Raw genomic sequence first — 16,399 nt, 5'->3', positions numbered from 1 at the left:
TTTCAGCTCAGGTCATGAGCTCATCCTTCTCCAGCTCCCCGCTGGACATGGAGTCTGCTTAAGATTCTCTCTCTCCCTCCCCCTCTGCCTCTTCCCCAGTCATGGGTGCACTCGCTGTCTCTCAAAAAAAAACCTTTTTTCCAGGGAAACCACAACAGTGCTTCATATCTGACCAAGCTCAGACCAAGCCCAAGCCTTCAACTGGAGGACAATCCCTGTTGTGCCTGGCTCCATGCAGGTGCTTTATAAACTTTGTAATAGCAAAGTCTACAATCAGCTCTCCAACATGTCGATAAGCAGTGATAATATGAAAATTGAGAGGGTAAGAATGATCATACAGAAATCAAAAAGGGTTTGACTCGTGCCTTGCCTCTTCCCTCCTCTTAGGTAAAACAAAATCATGCCAAGTTTTCTCACTCCTGCCTGGAGGCTGCCAGAGAGGACTTCCTTGTTAATCTTCCCCACAGCCCTCACAAATATCACCCAGCATTCAAGCCCAGCCTCTCCTCTTTCTTTGAGCACATTTCCTAACGTCTCTGAAAGGAGTCAAGTTTAGTAAGTGCTGATGTTCCGTAACTAATGGTTACTCTAAGTAGTATTACTTTCTTCCCTCCTTGGGCTGTTTCCAAACAAGGTCTGGAGTCAAGAACCCCAAGGGCCTGGGCAAACACCCTTTAAGGGCTCCTTCCCTCCTGTGGTTCCCGTTTCTCAAACCCTCTTGGACCTGAAGCCCTGGGGATCTTCCACCAACACAGTTCCCTATACTTCAGGCTGCAACAACTAAGCCACAGCCACCTTCCTGATAAACTTCAAGGAGGCCCAGTTTGACCACTGCTTCAGGGGCAATGTTTTGAGCAGGGGAGAAATAACCTCGCCTCTAGTCACCTCTACTTCCCACCTTACTTCTGTGGCCACAGACATGGGAGGGAATTGCAAACACAGTAAAGACAGACAACTTCTCGAGCAACACTACTGTTGTGTGTACTGTGTCAAGGCCGGAGGCCCGGGGGACAGAGGGGAAACAGACCATGTCATCCTCTTTTCTGGAAACCCTTAGTATTCGCTTTCCTGGCAGATAGTAAGCTAGAAAGCACTGCCGAAAGATATAAGGAAATTCAAAGAACAAAAAGACCTGGGGAAGAAATCATAACATACTAGGGGGTAGGGAGGAGGGAAGGAGGAGGGAAGGGAACCAGTATTGTGGCCAAGTTATCAGTCACCTTCTTGTGTTCTTAAGAATGCTTCATTTCTTTTGTTTGCCCAGTTTTTCCTCCCAGATTCCTGTAAACCTGTTACCTAACAAGGTCAGCGTCACTTAGGTGTTCTCACCCTCTAATGGGAACACTGGCCAGGGATTAAAGCCCAGACCGCCATCCTAAGAAGTCCGGGAGCCTCCAACTGGGAACCTTCCACACTTTCTTCAGGCGACCTTACAGCAGCACCAACAATCGCAATGAGAATTCTAATCTCTTCCCTCCTTCTGTTGCTGCCACTAATGCTGATGCCTATGGTCTCTAGCAGCCGAAATCCAGGTAATAAGATTAATTTTCTATAAAGGGGAAACGGGGGGGTGGGGGGAATGTGGCAAAATAGAGAAGAAAACGTGGCCAAAAAAACAAAACAAAACATGCATTAAAATGTAGCCCCTTCCAGGGGCACCTGGGTGGCTCAGTCAGTTAAGCACCCGACTTCGGCTCAGGTCATGATCTCACAGTTCGTGAGTTCGAGCCCCACATCAGGCTCTGTGCTAACAGCTCGGAGCCTGGAGCCTGCTTTGGATTCTGTGTCTCCCTCTCTATCTGCTCCTCCTCTGCTCACACTCTCTCCCTCTCTCTGTCTCTCAAAAATAAATAAACATTAAAAAAATTTAAAAAAAATGTAGCCCCTTCCAGCCATAGGGATTTGGGGCAAGTTAGCCTCCTCATCTACAAAAAGGAGAAAACTATACTTACATCCAGTGTTGTGATAGTGAAATGAGAGAGTGAGTATCAAAATGTCTGAACTGTAGCTAGCAAAATATATACATTTTGGCTCAATAAAGATTTGCTCCCTGGGACACCTGGGTGGCTCAGTCGGTTAAGCATCTGACTTTAGCTCAGGTCATGATCTCACGGCTCATGAGTTCAAGCCCCGCAATGGGCTCTGTGCTGACAGCTCAGAGCCTGGAGCCTGCTTTCGATTCTGTGTCTCCCTCTCTCTCTGCCCCTCCCCTGCTCATGCTCTGTCTCTGTCTCGGTCTCTCTCAAAAAATAAACATTTAAAAAAATTAAAAGATTTGCTCCCTTGCCTTCTCCCTCTAATCCCTTTCCAGAAGAGCCAGTCTTGGTGATGGTGGAGTAAAGGTGTTGAAGGCAACTGTACATTTGAGGAAGAGAGAAGTCCTTGCTTATATTCTTTTACAGTGCACCAGATATGCCACCAACAATTTTTAACGCTATTTAATGATAAAGTAATAAACTAGAAAAATCATATTACCAGACAGCATTCACATTGGAAGTTTTAGCCATACTAAGCTCATCTCTTGGGAAGCAGGTCTTAGGTTAAGAGCTCCAAATAGGCTCCAGCTTTCACTACATCTCAAGTGCCTAGCCCTTAGCAGAACAACTGTGCAGAAGAAAGCTCGTCCCATATATGTTTCTACTCGAGAGAACCATCTCCCCAAAGGCTACTTTGAGAAAGATAGCTTTGCTGCATATTTATCATCAACTTGGTCCTTAAAATAAGAAGTTTACCTCAGTCCACCCCAATTTCAAACTTTCCCTCCCTTGTAGAGAGAGCTTTTTGGAAGGTGCTGGGCCCATAGCATTAGGGTCTAGACCACCAGTCTGGAAAGGAAGGCTTTTCCATCATTGCAACAGACACCAAGGTTAGAGTCCTCAGCCTTGATTCAAAGCTCTAACCACAACCTGCCTTTCCCAATCCACCCCTCCACTCACTAACAAGTGCTCTAGGCTCCACCTAAACTAGACTGTTGGCTGTTCCCTGAACAGCTCTTATGCCTTCCTACTAGTTTAACTTTGTTCATACTCTCAGCTCAGAATCCACCTCCTCCTCACGGCCTCCCTGATTCCTCTCAAGACCAGATGGGAGCCCTCTGTCCTGTGAATGTGCCTAGCCTAAACTTGACTCTCTCTTTGCACTTGCCACATACCGTCTTATACTGAAGGTGTTGCTGTGCCTTTCCTACCTTCACCCCCCTGCCCTTCTAGACTGTAACCTCCTTGGTGGCACAATCTAGTATATTGTCTCCATATCCGTCACACTATCCGGCATAATATTTAGTAAATATTTGCTAAGTGAAAGAATAAAATGCTCATGGGGCACCTAGCTGTCTCAGTCAGAGGAGCATGCAACTCTTGATCTCGAGGTCATGAGCTTAAACCCCACGTTGGGTATAGAGATTACTTAAATAAATAAAACATAAAAACAAAAAAAGAATAAAATGCTCAGGTTTCTAAGTTCAAAGTGTTGCCCTTTAAAGACTCTACACCTGGATTTGACAGCAGCTCTGTTGACATTTGGGGCTGGACAGCGCTTTAGGGCAGGGTGTTATTTTGTGTTGTAGGGTGTAGAATGTATTCTGTGCATTGTAAGATGTTCGGGTAGCATCTGTGTGGCCTCTACCAACTATATGACAATAGCAGCCTCTTCACCTCTGTCCCCAGTTAAGACAGCCAGAGTTAACTCCAGACATTGCCAATTGTCCCCTGGTGGGGAAAAACACTCCCCAGCTGAGAGTGCTGCTCTCAGCAATAGTTGCTCTATAGCAATAGTTCTCACACCTGGCTACGCGTTCAGACTTACCTGGACCTGTAAACTCAGCCTTGAAGCCCAGAGAACCTAGATCTGAATCCTGGCTCCACCACTTATTTTGAACCCTAGACAAGCTGCTTCACTTTTTGGAGCCTGTTTTATCATCTTAAAAGGAGTAAAATGTTACTTATAATATATCATTGTTGTGAATATCATCTGTAATGTGTACCTAGCAAGGATTCAATAAATGGACTGAGTAAAATTCCTACAGTAGCTCCTAAAGCACAATGGCAATGAATTTGGGGAAAGCTTGCTGTGCCACCAGGTGGCGCTATTACAGACACATCCGGCTCAAATTCGTGTACCCCTGCCAAGGAGTTTTGCAGCACCCAAGTCTGGCTAGAAGAAATGACACCCCCCCCCCCCGCCACCTTCCCTGCCAAAAAAATTCTCAAAATAAAATCTGATCTTACTTTATCTCAAAATAACCACATACATGTGCAGTGTGTTTTTCACAGAAAGGGAGGAGAACAGATAAGAGTATATGAAAATGTTAGGAAACAAATCACTTATAATAATAGATTAATTACTCATAATATCATTATTAACTATAAAATTACCTACAATAATAGCCGAAATGTATTAAGCAATCCTATGTGGCAGGTAATATTTAAACACTTCACACACATTGCCTCATTGTGTTCTCACAGAAATCTAATATATTTTTTAATTAATGTTTCATTTTTCAGACTTAAAAAAAATAGATAAAAATAATCAGAGTTCCAATATATGCTTCATCCAGTTTTTTTCAAATAACATCTTACAACACCATAATATGATGATCAAAACCAGGAAATAAGCATTGATATAATACTATTAACTAATGCACTAATATTTAGATTTTGCTAATCATCCAATTAATGTCTCTTTTTGGTCCAATCCAGGATGCGACACTAAGTAAAGTTATCACATCTCCTTTGATTTCCCCCAAACTACGGTAGTTTTTCAGCCTTCCTTGTCTTTCATGATTTTGACAGTTTTATTTATTTTTTTTTTAATTTTTTTTTTCAACGTTTTTTATTTATTTTTGGGACAGAGAGAGACAGAGCATGAACGGGGGAGGGGCAGAGAGAGAGAGGGAGACACAGAATCGGAAACAGGCTCCAGGCTCCAAGCCATCAGCCCAGAGCCTGACGCGGGGCTCGAACTCACGGACCGGGAGATCGTGACCTGGCTGAAGTCGGACGCTTAACCGACTGCGCCACCCAGGCGCCCCGACAGTTTTAAAGAGTACTGGTCAGTTATTTTGTAGAAAGTCCTTCAAGTTGGGTTTGCTTGATGTTTCTTCTTGATTAAATTCAGATTATGCATTTCTGGCAAGAATACCACAAAAGTAATGTATGCCTTCTCCATGCATCACAGCAGACGGCCCGTAATACTGAATTCCCAACTACTGATGTTAATTTTGAACACTTGGTTAAGGTGGTGTCTGCCAGGTTTCACTAGTGTAAAGTTACTGGTTTTCCCACTGTAATTAATAAGTATCTTGTGGAGAGATACTTTAAGACTATGCAAAATAGCCTGTTTCTTCTCATCATACTTTTGCCCATTAATTTTTAAAATCCATTGAGGATTCCCACCCACCTTCAACAAGTGTTAGTATGGTATTAGCCAAATGATGATTTCCTATTTCCATCATTCCTTCCACATTTATTAACTGGAATTCTACTATAAGAAAAAGCTGCTCCAGGCACTTGGGTGTCTCAGTCAGTTGAGCATCCGACTCTTGGTCTCAGCTCGGGGCTCGATCCCCATGTACCGTAAGATTCTCTCCCTGCTTGAGATTCTGTCCCTCTCTCTCTCTCAAAATAAATAAAAAAAAAAAAAAAAAAAAAGCTGTTCCTTCTCTCCCATTTATTTATTGAATTTTTAATTTATTTTTTAATGTTTATATATTTTTGAGAGACAGTGGGGGAGGGGCGAGAGAGAGGGAGACAGAGGATCCAAAGTGGGCTCTGTGCTGACAGCTGAGAGCCCAATGCAAGGCTCGAACTCACTAACCATGAGATCATGACATGAGCCAAGTCAGAGGCTTAACTGACTGAGCCACCCAGGCACCCCTTGAATTATTTATTTATATGAGTAAAGACTCATGGACATTTATGGATTATAACCCATTGCTACCATTATTTATTGTGTTGTTCATATTGTCTCAAAATTGACCACTGAGACCTCCTTCAAACAGGCTTCTGTGTCTTTTTGACATATCATTTTTAAGCAGTTCTGGACTTTCTGATACCGCAAGATGTTCCAGGCATATCTTGTACCTCCCTGGCCCGCCTTGGAATCAGCCATTTCTCCAAGGAGCCCTGGTTCCTTTCATTGGAGAATGGTCCTCACAAACCATGAGTACTGAAGTATTGCCCATGGCTACTAGGTGCGAGTGCTTCTAGGCCCTCTAGTGGACAAAGCTAGGAAACAGATGCATGCATACACACACAAATGGACTATTATTAATCCCGTTTTACAAATTAGGTAAATGGGACATAGGAGTTACGCAATTTATCCAAAATAATAAAGCCAATATGTAGTGGAACTGGGAAGTCAAAATAATGACAGATCTACCACAAGTCCTAACAAGTGTAAGTAACTTCTTTTCACATACAGGTCACCAGAAAACAACAAACCTAACATTCTAGCATAGACACTCTCTTTGGGACTGAGTGATAGAAGTCCACAATAATAACCACCACAATAATCGTCATATACTGAACACCTACTTGGGCACTGGGCATCGGGCACCACTAGTAGCTCATTTATTCCTAACTCTGCAAGATGGATACTATGACCCTCATTTTACAAGCCAGAGAACCAAAGATCAAAGAAGCTAAGTGACAGAGAAAGTTGTTGATACCAGATCATGTAAAATTGATGCTTATTCAACTATATCAGTATTTCCCAAAATTGATTTTAGGTAGGGCATAAATTAGCTTTTACTTTAATAGTTACATGTTTATGTTAATGCATGTTAGAAAAAAAATACATATGTACCAAACCCATAACCTCACAGATAATACTGCATAGGATGAAGCTGTTTTGTAAATTAAACGTACTTAAAGAAAAAGTATGAGGCAAATAATAGTAGAGGTGGTACAAGCTACAGCAAAAATTATAAAGATGATCCAGAAATGTCTGAGGTTTGGGAGACATAATACTATAGTAACATGCAGCTTCATTTTAAGTCACACCGTGGAATTAGGATTCTAAAGGCTGCAGAAAGAACAACAGACTAAGAAACTTGGACCTGGGTTTTAGCTTCAGATGTATCCCCATTACCTTTGTGAACTTGGGCATTCCATTTGTTCTCTCTGGACCTCAGTTTTCTCATCTGAAAAAAAAAAAAAAAGGCAGACAGTGATTTAGTTAATTCATGAAACCCTTTTAAAAGCAACTTAGTAATAATATCAGGCAACATAAAACTGTTCTTAACTCTTGACCCAGTAATTCCACTTTGGGAAATCTTGCCCAAGACAATAATCTAACATTTGGAAAACAGTAACAAACAGAAAGAATTTATCAATATCCAAAAATAAACAATCTGAATATTCAGCAATGGACAAACAGTTAAATAATTTGGAGCACACACACTTGTTGGGAATGTTATGCAGTCATTAAAAATGTCTGTTATGGGGGCCCCTGGGTGGCTCAGTTGGTTAAGCATCCGACTTTGGCTCAGGTCATGATCTCACAGTTCCTGGGTTCGAGCCCCGCATTGGGCTCTGTGGTGACAGCTGGGAGCCTGGAACCTGCTTCGGATTCTGTGTCTCCCTCTCTCTGTTCCTCCCCTGCTCTCACTCTCTCTCTCTCTCTCTCAAAAATAAATAAACATTAAAAAAATTTTTTTAATGTCTGTTATGGGGGTGCCTGGATGGCTCAATCAGTGGAGCATGTGACTCCTGATCTCGGGGTCACGAGTTCGAGCCCCACGTTGGGTGTAGAGACTACTTTTTTAAAAAGTGAATAAAAATGTCCATTATGGAGATGACATAGCAACATGCTTATAAGATGAACCAAAAAAAAAAAAAAGTGTTCACATACTATGGTTATCACTGTATGAAGAAAATCATATGTAGGAAACACACCAAAATACACTCAGATGATAAAAGTAAAGATTTCTTTATTTGTACCTTCCAAATCATCTCTAAAATAGGTATATTACATTTAGGGTAGAAAAACTTCTCAATAAAGGGATCCAACTAAATAATCTCTAAAATTCCTTCTGACTCTAATATTCTGTGGCTTTCCTCTGCAACTACAAGTAAAGGTCACATGAGAGTAAAATATTAGAAAAGTTTAGATGGCAGGGGCTATGTTTGCTTGTTTAAATTATTTTAACGGCACTCAAAACAGAACATGAGAACATTTGAAAACTAGCACTTGGGGAAATGATGCAACACCTTCCATCTGTGTGGCAGAAAGGGCACAAGTCTGGGAAAGAGACCTGGATTGAACCAGATGATCTCTGAGGGGCCTCTCTAGACAACTTGTTCATTCACTCATTAACAAACATTTACCAAGTGCCTACCATCTGTCAGCTGTATGTAGCTGAATGACTACTGAGCCACTGGTTCAGAGTCTGGTGTCGGAGAAAGATTTTTAGTTTGCTAGGGCAACCATAACAAAATGGCACAGAATGGGTGGCTGAAACAACAGAAATTTATTTCCTCACGGTTCTGGAGACCAGAAGTCCAAGATCAAGACGTCAACAAGTTTAGTTTCTTCTGAGGCCTTTCTTCTTGCTCACAGATGGCCACCCTCTTGCTATACCCTCACATGATCTTTCCTCTGTGCACATATATCTCTGGTGTCTCTTTGCCCAAATCTCTTCTTCTTGTCAGGACTCCAGTCGGACTGAATTATGTCCCATCCTAATGACCTCATTTTAACTCAATCATCTCTAAAGACCCTATCTTCAAATACAGTCATACTGAGGTACGTACCAGGGGTTAGGGCTTCAACATGAATTGGGTGGGGGTGTGTGGACACGATTCAGTCCACAACAGATTTCAAACAACAAACTATAGGGGCGCCTGGGTGGCGCAGTCGGTTAAGCGTCCGACTTCAGCCAGGTCACAATCTCGCGGTCTGTGAGTTCGAGCCCCGCGTCAGGCTCTGGGCTGATGGCTCGGAGCCTGGAGCCTGTTTCCGATTCTGTGTCTCCCTCTCTCTCTGCCCCTCCCCCGTTCATGCTCTGTCTCTCTCTGTCCCAAAAATAAATAAAAAAACGTTGAAAAAAAAAACAACAAACTATATTGTATAACTGTGCATTAAGAGAGCTGCATTCAGATACAATGGGGAACCATGGGAAGGCATAATTAATTCTTACAGGAAATATCAGAAACTACTGTACAGACAAGCATCATCCGGGCCCAGTTCTAGCTCCAGAATCTCAAGTCTACAATCCACCATCCTTGATAGTCATAAAAATATTTTAAGTATCACAAAATTGGAATAAGACAGCATCAGGTGATAAGACAAACTTGACTAGAGGCCAAAAGAGTAATGGATTTGTTCCAGAGGCACAAAGGTAAATACCATCCTCTTATAGCTGAACTGGGATTATGGATTCAAATACAGGGAACTTAAAGGTCAGGTGAAGATCCCAACTAGTTTATATAATAATCTGCTCTTTGTTCTCATTCCTTAAGTCATGAGAATTTTAATGCATGTTGGGGTGGGGAGTATATTGTCAGGTCTTGATTAAACGCCCACCTTTTGTCCTTTTTTCCATCCAGAAGCCATTCTTTTTCCACCTACCTCCAGCTAAGCTTTCCAGATTTTATTTTTTTTTTAATTTTTTTTTAACGTTTATTTATTTTTGAGACAGAGAAAGACAGAGCATGAACAGGGGAGGGGCAGAGAGAGAGAGGAAGACACAGAATCTGAAACAGGCTCCAGGCTCTGAGCTGTCAGCACAGAGCCCGACGCGGGGCTCGAACTCACGGACCGTGAGATCATGACCTGAGCCGAAGTCGGACACTTAACCAACCAAGACACCCAGGCACCCCGCTTTCCAGATTTTAAACCTCATTTCCTTATCCATTTAAAATAGTCGTCTGTCGAGGTACCCTAGGATCCCTGACTAAAAAGGAAGGGAAAAACTCCACTAGGTAGCACAATGCTGGGGGAGCATTTCTGTTGGCCCCTTCCCTTTCCAGTGCCTGGAAGTGACCAGTTTCCTTCCACCAGGGGTCGCCAGAGGCCATCGGGACCAACGCCAGGCTCCTAGGAGGTGGCTCCAAGAAGGCAGCCAAGAATGTGAGTGCAAAGGTCAGTATCAACAATAGCAGTACACAGGTCACAATCCAGCTCTCCCCTGAGTCCCCCTGACGCCAATGCAGATATCTTCTAGGATGACTTCACCCACTGCCCTCTCCACCAGCCCACCGCATGCAGCACCAACTCTTGTCTTCTTGAGTCTCAGGCAAGAGCTGAACCCCCAAGGTTCAGGGGGAGCTGGCTGAATCTCTGGCTGCCACTTCCCCCTTACACTTTTCCCCAAGAACCCAGGCACCCAGGGCTGCCTTCCAAAAATGTCCTGGATCTTGTTTTCAACCTTGTTATATTCATAAATAAGACTGAAATTAGGCAAAATGCTTGGCCAAGGCAGACACCTAGATCTTTTCTTCACTTTTTGGTCTCCTTAATGATATCCTGATGCCTCCTCCAAACCTGCCATCAAATTCTTGCCAATACAGGTCAGGCAAAACAAGTCAGAAATCCTGGTGTTCACGTAAACGGGTATCTCTACTGTTCTGTGTTGACTCTTTTCCCTGCCCCCACTGCAGTGTGATACACTGGAAGGCAAGAAAGATGGCAAGTAAAGCCCTGCCCTACTCCCTACTCTGAAACACATTAATCTTCCCGTCTAAGCAGCAACCCTGTTATTTCAGACTGGTTCCTGAGAGCTCCTAAAAGAAAACTCATGACAGTGCCCAGGCTGCCAAAGAAGCAGTGTCCCTGTGACCATTTCAAGGGCAGTGTGAAGAAAACCAGTAAGTTTCAAAAGAATGACCTTCCTTAAACGAGAGTCACTGTGGAATCAACTAGAGCCGAAGCAGGGGTTGAGAACAGACAAGAGAAGTGAAATGAAGACCAAGATAATCACACCTCTCAGTCCTTTCTACTCAATGTCAACTCGTGGAGAAATAGGAAGAGGAAGGAAAGCAGGATACAATTTTCCTAATACTAGAAATTTTCAAACAAATTCTTACATTTTGGAAGCCCACTGCCTATCAAAGTGGAAGGAGATGGGGCTATTGGAGACCTGGCCATTGATCATTAATCTCTGAAGATGACACCAGTGTCAGTGTCAAACAGAACTTGATTCCTCCCTTGAGCAGTTTTTAAATGTCATATTAAAAGTAAATTAGCAAATTAAACTGATTAGTATTATGATATTATTAAGAATGAGAGAAATCAGCATCCTTATCACTGCAGGTAGAAGTAAAATACAACTTGGTAGTATCTATCAAAAATTGAAATGTGTGTACCTTTTAACCCAGTAATCTCACTTCAAGAAATCTCCAGCATAGAATACTAGCATGGATACTCAAAGATACACACACAATATTAATTAGAGCAGTTTTTGTATTGACAAACTGATGGAAATAAAAATATTCATCAAAAGAAAACTGGGCAATTCAGCAGTTGTCAAAAATAATGAGTTAAATTGTTATGTGTTGATCAGAAAGATAACCACAATATATATAAAGTGAAAAAGAGATATTCCCTACTTCACATGCTTCACGAAAATGTTTTAAGTACATTAAAGATATAAATTTGAGTAGCAAATTTACAAGGGAATATGAGAGAATATATTCATGATCTTGGGGTATGAAAGGATAAGCCATAAAAGAAAGGATTAATAAATCTGATTTCACTGAAATTAAGAAATTCTGGTCATCAAAAGAATGAAATGACAATCTAAAAGTAGACAGTATCTGCAGCATATAAAACTGACAAAGGGATTAATATGCAGAATATATAAAGAATTCTGACAGACCAAGGAAAGGAAGTCAGGCAACACTACAGAAAAATAGGCAAAATATTTGAATAGGCATTTCAGAGACAGGGAAATCTGGTAATTGGAAAAATGCAAATTAAAACCAAACAGATGTCTCTATACATCATCAGATTGGCAAAAATTTTAAAGTCCTACAATACCAAGTATTGGCAAAGAGTAGGACAGAGAAATTCTCATATCCTGCTAATGGGAATAATTAATTGATAAATCACTTTGAAAAAGTGCTGGCAGTTATCTACTAAAGTTTAAGTTCTTTGACCAAGAAATTCCACTCCTAGGTATATGCTCAAAAGGAATGTACTCTTTTTTTTTTCAATTTTTTTTTTTACATTTATTTATTTTTGAGAGACAGAAAGAGAGCACAAGTGGGGGAGGGGCAGAGAGAGAATGAGACACAGAATCCAACAGGCTCCAGGCTCTGAGCGGTCAGCACAGAGCCCGATGTGGGGCTCGAACCCACAAACTGTGAGATCATGACCTGAGCCGAAGTCAGATACTTAACCGACTGAGCCACCCAGGCGCCCCGAAAGGAATGTATTCTTATATACACCAGGATATATGTACAAGAATTTCATAGTAGCATTGCTCATAACTACCCCAAACCAAAAACTAACCAATGGGGGCGTCTGGGTGGCTCAGTTGGTTAAGCTTCCAACTCTTGATCTGAGCTCAGGTCTTGATCTCAAGGTTTTGAGTTCAATCCCGCGTTGGGCGCCACACTGGGTGTGAAGCCTACTTAAAAAAAAAAAAAGAAACTGACCAACAAATAAATGGTGGTATATTCAAATATCATATATCAGTGAAAATGAACACATAACAATGTAAATGAATCTTACAAATACAACATTGAGTGAAAATTTTTTTAAAAAGACACAAGACTTCAAATCAGGTCATGATCTCATGATTCGTGGGTTCAAGCCCCGCGTCAGGCTCTGTGCTGACAGCTCAGAGCCTGGAGCCTGCTTCAGATTCTGTGTCTCCCTCTCTTTCTGCCCCTCCCCTGCTCACACTCTGTCTCTCTCTGTCTCTCAAAAATAAATTTTTTAAAAATGTTTAAAAAAATAGGCAAAATTCAACTGAATTATTTACGAATACATAATTAGGTAGTAAAACAAAAAAGAAAGTAAGTGTTTACTATAAAAGTCAGGATTACCTCTGTGAGGGGGAAAAGGAGGATAGAGATCAGAAAAGGAGGGGTATTGCTGGCAATATTCTATTTCTACTCTATTTCTTAGGCCTAGATAGCAGTTTCATGGATATCTGCTTTAGAACTATTAATTAAACTGCACATATGGGGCACCTGGGTAGCTCAGTTGGTTAAGCGTCTGACTCTCGACTTGGGCTCGGGTCATGATCTCACCATTCATGGGTTCGAGCCCCACGTCAGGCTTACACTAATAGCATGGAGCCTTCTTGGGATTCTGTCTCTCACTCTCTCTGTCCCTCCCATACTTGCTCTCTCTCTCTCAAAATAAATAAAAATTTTAAAAAAAGAAAAATCAAAGAAATTTTAAACAATAAACTGCACATGTAAGTTTTTATGGATTTGTATTGATGTGTATATATAATATTTTGCAATAACATATGATTTGTTAAAGGTGCAGAGCAAAGCAATATGTATAGCCTAATCTCATTTTTGGGTTTTTCTCATTTGTTTGGTTTTTGTTTTGTTTTTAATGTTTTATTTATTTTTGAGAGAGAGCCCGCACATGCATGAGAGAGAGAGAGAGAGAGAGAGAGAGAGGGAAACAGAGAATCCCAAGTAGTCTCGGCATGGTCAGCACAGAGCCAGACAAGGGGCTTAACATACTGAGCCACCCAGGCGCCCCTCCTTTTTGTTTTTTAAAGTAAACTACTATGTTTACATACAAAAAGATATGGAAGACTATATAGCCAACTATTAACAATAGTTAGTTCTGGGGAATGGGGAGTGAAGGATATATATTTTTTATTTTCAATTTTAATTTTTTTTTAATTTTAATGTTTTCCATTGGATTAGTATCACTTTTATATCATTTTAAAATCTTTCATAAAAATTAAATTTTTAAGGGGCGCTTGGGTGGCTCAGTCGGTTAAGCATTCAGCTTAGGCTCAGGTCATGATCTCACAGTTCATGAGTTCAAGCCCCACATCAGGCTCTGTGCTGACAACTCAGAACCTGGAGCCTGTTTCAGACTCTGTGTCTCCCTCTCTCTCAGTCCCTTCCCCACTCATGCTCTGTCTCTCTCTCTCTCTCTCTCTCAAAATTAAACAAACAAAAAATTTTTTGAGAAAAAAATTAAAATTTTTAAATGTTTTTAACATTAGTCTTTATTTTAACCCTAGGGCACCAAAGGCACCACAGGAAACCAAACAAGCACTCCAGAGCCTGCCAGCAATTTCTCACGCGATGTCAGCTGGAAAGCTTTGCTCTGCCTTTATAGGAGCCCTGAGGGCCCACTCTCCCAATGCAACCGTCTCAGTCCAGAAGGCAATGAGTGCACCTAGACGATGTTCTCCCACTTGCAGCTCCGCCTCCTTGTCCCCACTTGTGTTTTCACAAAGCATTTTCCCCAAGATTACTGTTCTCTCTAGTGCCCTCTTCTCTAAGTCTTTTCCTGTGCCCTACCGATCCCCCCCCCCAGCCCCGCCCAACGCACACCCATTCCCTGGGCTTAACCTTAATTACCTGAAAGAAACCTGGAAACCTCAGTTTCTTAGCTGGTCCCAAATGACCCTAAACATAACCAGGCAAGTAGCAAACAGAAGCCAATAAATATTTTTAAATGCAATAAGTCAAATCATTTCTTTCAAATGAGGTCTGGCAGCTCATTCAATCCCCCATTTTAGCCTGTCTACTGCAAACTCTACCCAGATTCTACACACACTTCTCCCCACCACCAGTCTTACTCTCTTCCTCTCCACTGCCCAACTTTTTATTCTTTCATTCATTCAACAAACCTTTTTGGGGTAAGAGCTAGGTGGGGCCAAGAAAGCAGGCATAGCAGGGCACCTGGGTGACTGTCAGCTAAGGGTCCGATTCTTGATTTCAGCTCAGGTCATGATCTCACAGTTCGTGAGTTTAAGCCTCACGTCGGGCTCTGCGCTGACAGTGTGGAGCCTGCTTGGGATTCTGTGTCTCCCTCCCTCTCTGCCCCTCCCCTGCTCGCTCTCTAGCTCTCTCTCAAATATAAATAAACACTTTAAAAAAAGGCAGGATCTACTACAAAGCTGCAATCATCAAGACAGCATGGTATTGGCACAAAAACATACACATAGACCAATGAAATAGAATAGAAACCCCAGAACTAGACCCACAAAAGTATGGCCAACTAATCTTTGACAAAGCAGGAAAGAATATCCAATGGAAAAAAGACAGTCTCTTTAACAAATGGTGCTGGGAGAACTGGACAGCAACATGCAGAAGGCTGAAACTAGACCACTTTGTCACACCACTCACAAAAATAAACTCAAAATGGATAAAGGACCTGAATGTGAGACAGGAAACCATCAAAACCCTAGAGGAGAAAACAGGAAAAGACCTCTCTGACCTCAGCCATAGCAATTTCTTACTTGACACATCCCCAAAGGCAAGGGAATTAAAAGCAAAAATGAACTATTGGGACCTCATGAAGATAAAAATCTGCACAGCAAAGGAAACAATCAACAAAACTAAAAGGCAACCAACGGAATGGGAAAAGATATTTGCAAATGACGTATCGGACAAAGGGCTAGTATACAAAATCTATAAAGAGCTCACCAAACTCCACACCCAAAGAACAAATAATCCAGTGAAGAAATGGGCAGAAAACATGAATAGACAATTCTCTAAAGAAGACATCCAGATGGCCAACAGGCACATGAAAAGATGCTCAACATCGCTCCTCATCAGGGAAATACAAATCAAAACCACACTCAGATATCACCTCACGCCAGTCAGAGTGGCCAAAATGAACAGATCAGGAGACTATAGATGCTGGAGAAGATGTGGAGAAACGGGAACCCTCTTGCACTGTTGGTAGGAATGCAAACTGGTGCAGCCACTCTGGAAAACAGTGTGGAGGTTCCTCAAAAAATTAAAAATAGACCTACCCTATGACCCAGCGGTAGCACTGCTAGGAATTTACCCAAGGGATACAGCAGTACTGATGCATAGGGGCACTTGTACCTCAATGTTTATACCAGCACTCTCAACAATAGCCAAATTATGGAAAGAGCCTAAATGTCCATCAACTGATGAATGGATAAAGAAATTGTGGTTTATATACACAATGGAGTACTACGTGGCAATGAGAAAGAATGAAATATGACCCTTTGTAGCAACGTGGATGGAACTGGAGAGTGTTATGCTAAGTGAAATAAGCCATACAGAGAAAGACAGATACCATATGTTTTCACTCTTATGTGGCTCCTGAGAAACTTAGCAGAAGCCCATGGGGGAGGGGAAGGAAAAAAAAAAAAGAGGTTAGAGTGGGATAGAGCCAAAGCATAAGAGACTCTTAAAAACTGAGAACAAACTGAGGGTTGATAGGGGGTGGGAGGGCGGGGAGGGTGGGTGATGGGTATTGAGGAGGTCACCTT

General features: G+C 41.8%; 1 protein-coding gene and 1 long non-coding RNA gene across 2 annotated transcripts in view; one reads left to right on the top strand and one right to left on the bottom strand.

Moving 5' to 3' along the window:
• Positions 1 to 16,399, bottom strand: part of LOC109257956 (uncharacterized) — an 86,477-nt gene that overhangs the window by 66,512 nt on the left and 3,566 nt on the right. Inside the window, exon 2 of the long non-coding RNA XR_008423335.1 lies at positions 7,090 to 7,141. This is a non-coding gene — a long non-coding RNA (uncharacterized LOC109257956). The remainder of the gene's footprint in view (positions 1 to 7,089; positions 7,142 to 16,399) is intronic.
• CXCL17 (C-X-C motif chemokine ligand 17) lies at positions 1,291 to 14,613 on the top strand. The gene is made up of 4 exons (XM_019434433.2): positions 1,291 to 1,532; positions 10,003 to 10,083; positions 10,707 to 10,808; positions 14,165 to 14,613. Exons 1-4 carry the CDS (start codon positions 1,454 to 1,456, stop codon positions 14,260 to 14,262), a joined length of 360 nt encoding a protein of 119 aa, XP_019289978.1. The 5' UTR covers positions 1,291 to 1,453; the 3' UTR covers positions 14,263 to 14,613.

This window comes from Panthera pardus, unplaced genomic scaffold, assembly GCF_024362965.1.
Source record: "Panthera pardus isolate Hobbes unplaced genomic scaffold, ASM2436296v1 HiC_scaffold_18, whole genome shotgun sequence".
Taxonomy (NCBI): domain Eukaryota; kingdom Metazoa; phylum Chordata; class Mammalia; order Carnivora; family Felidae; genus Panthera; species Panthera pardus.
The sequence above is the reverse complement of the archived record's forward strand: the minus strand, read 5'-3'. Positions and strand labels throughout refer to the sequence as shown.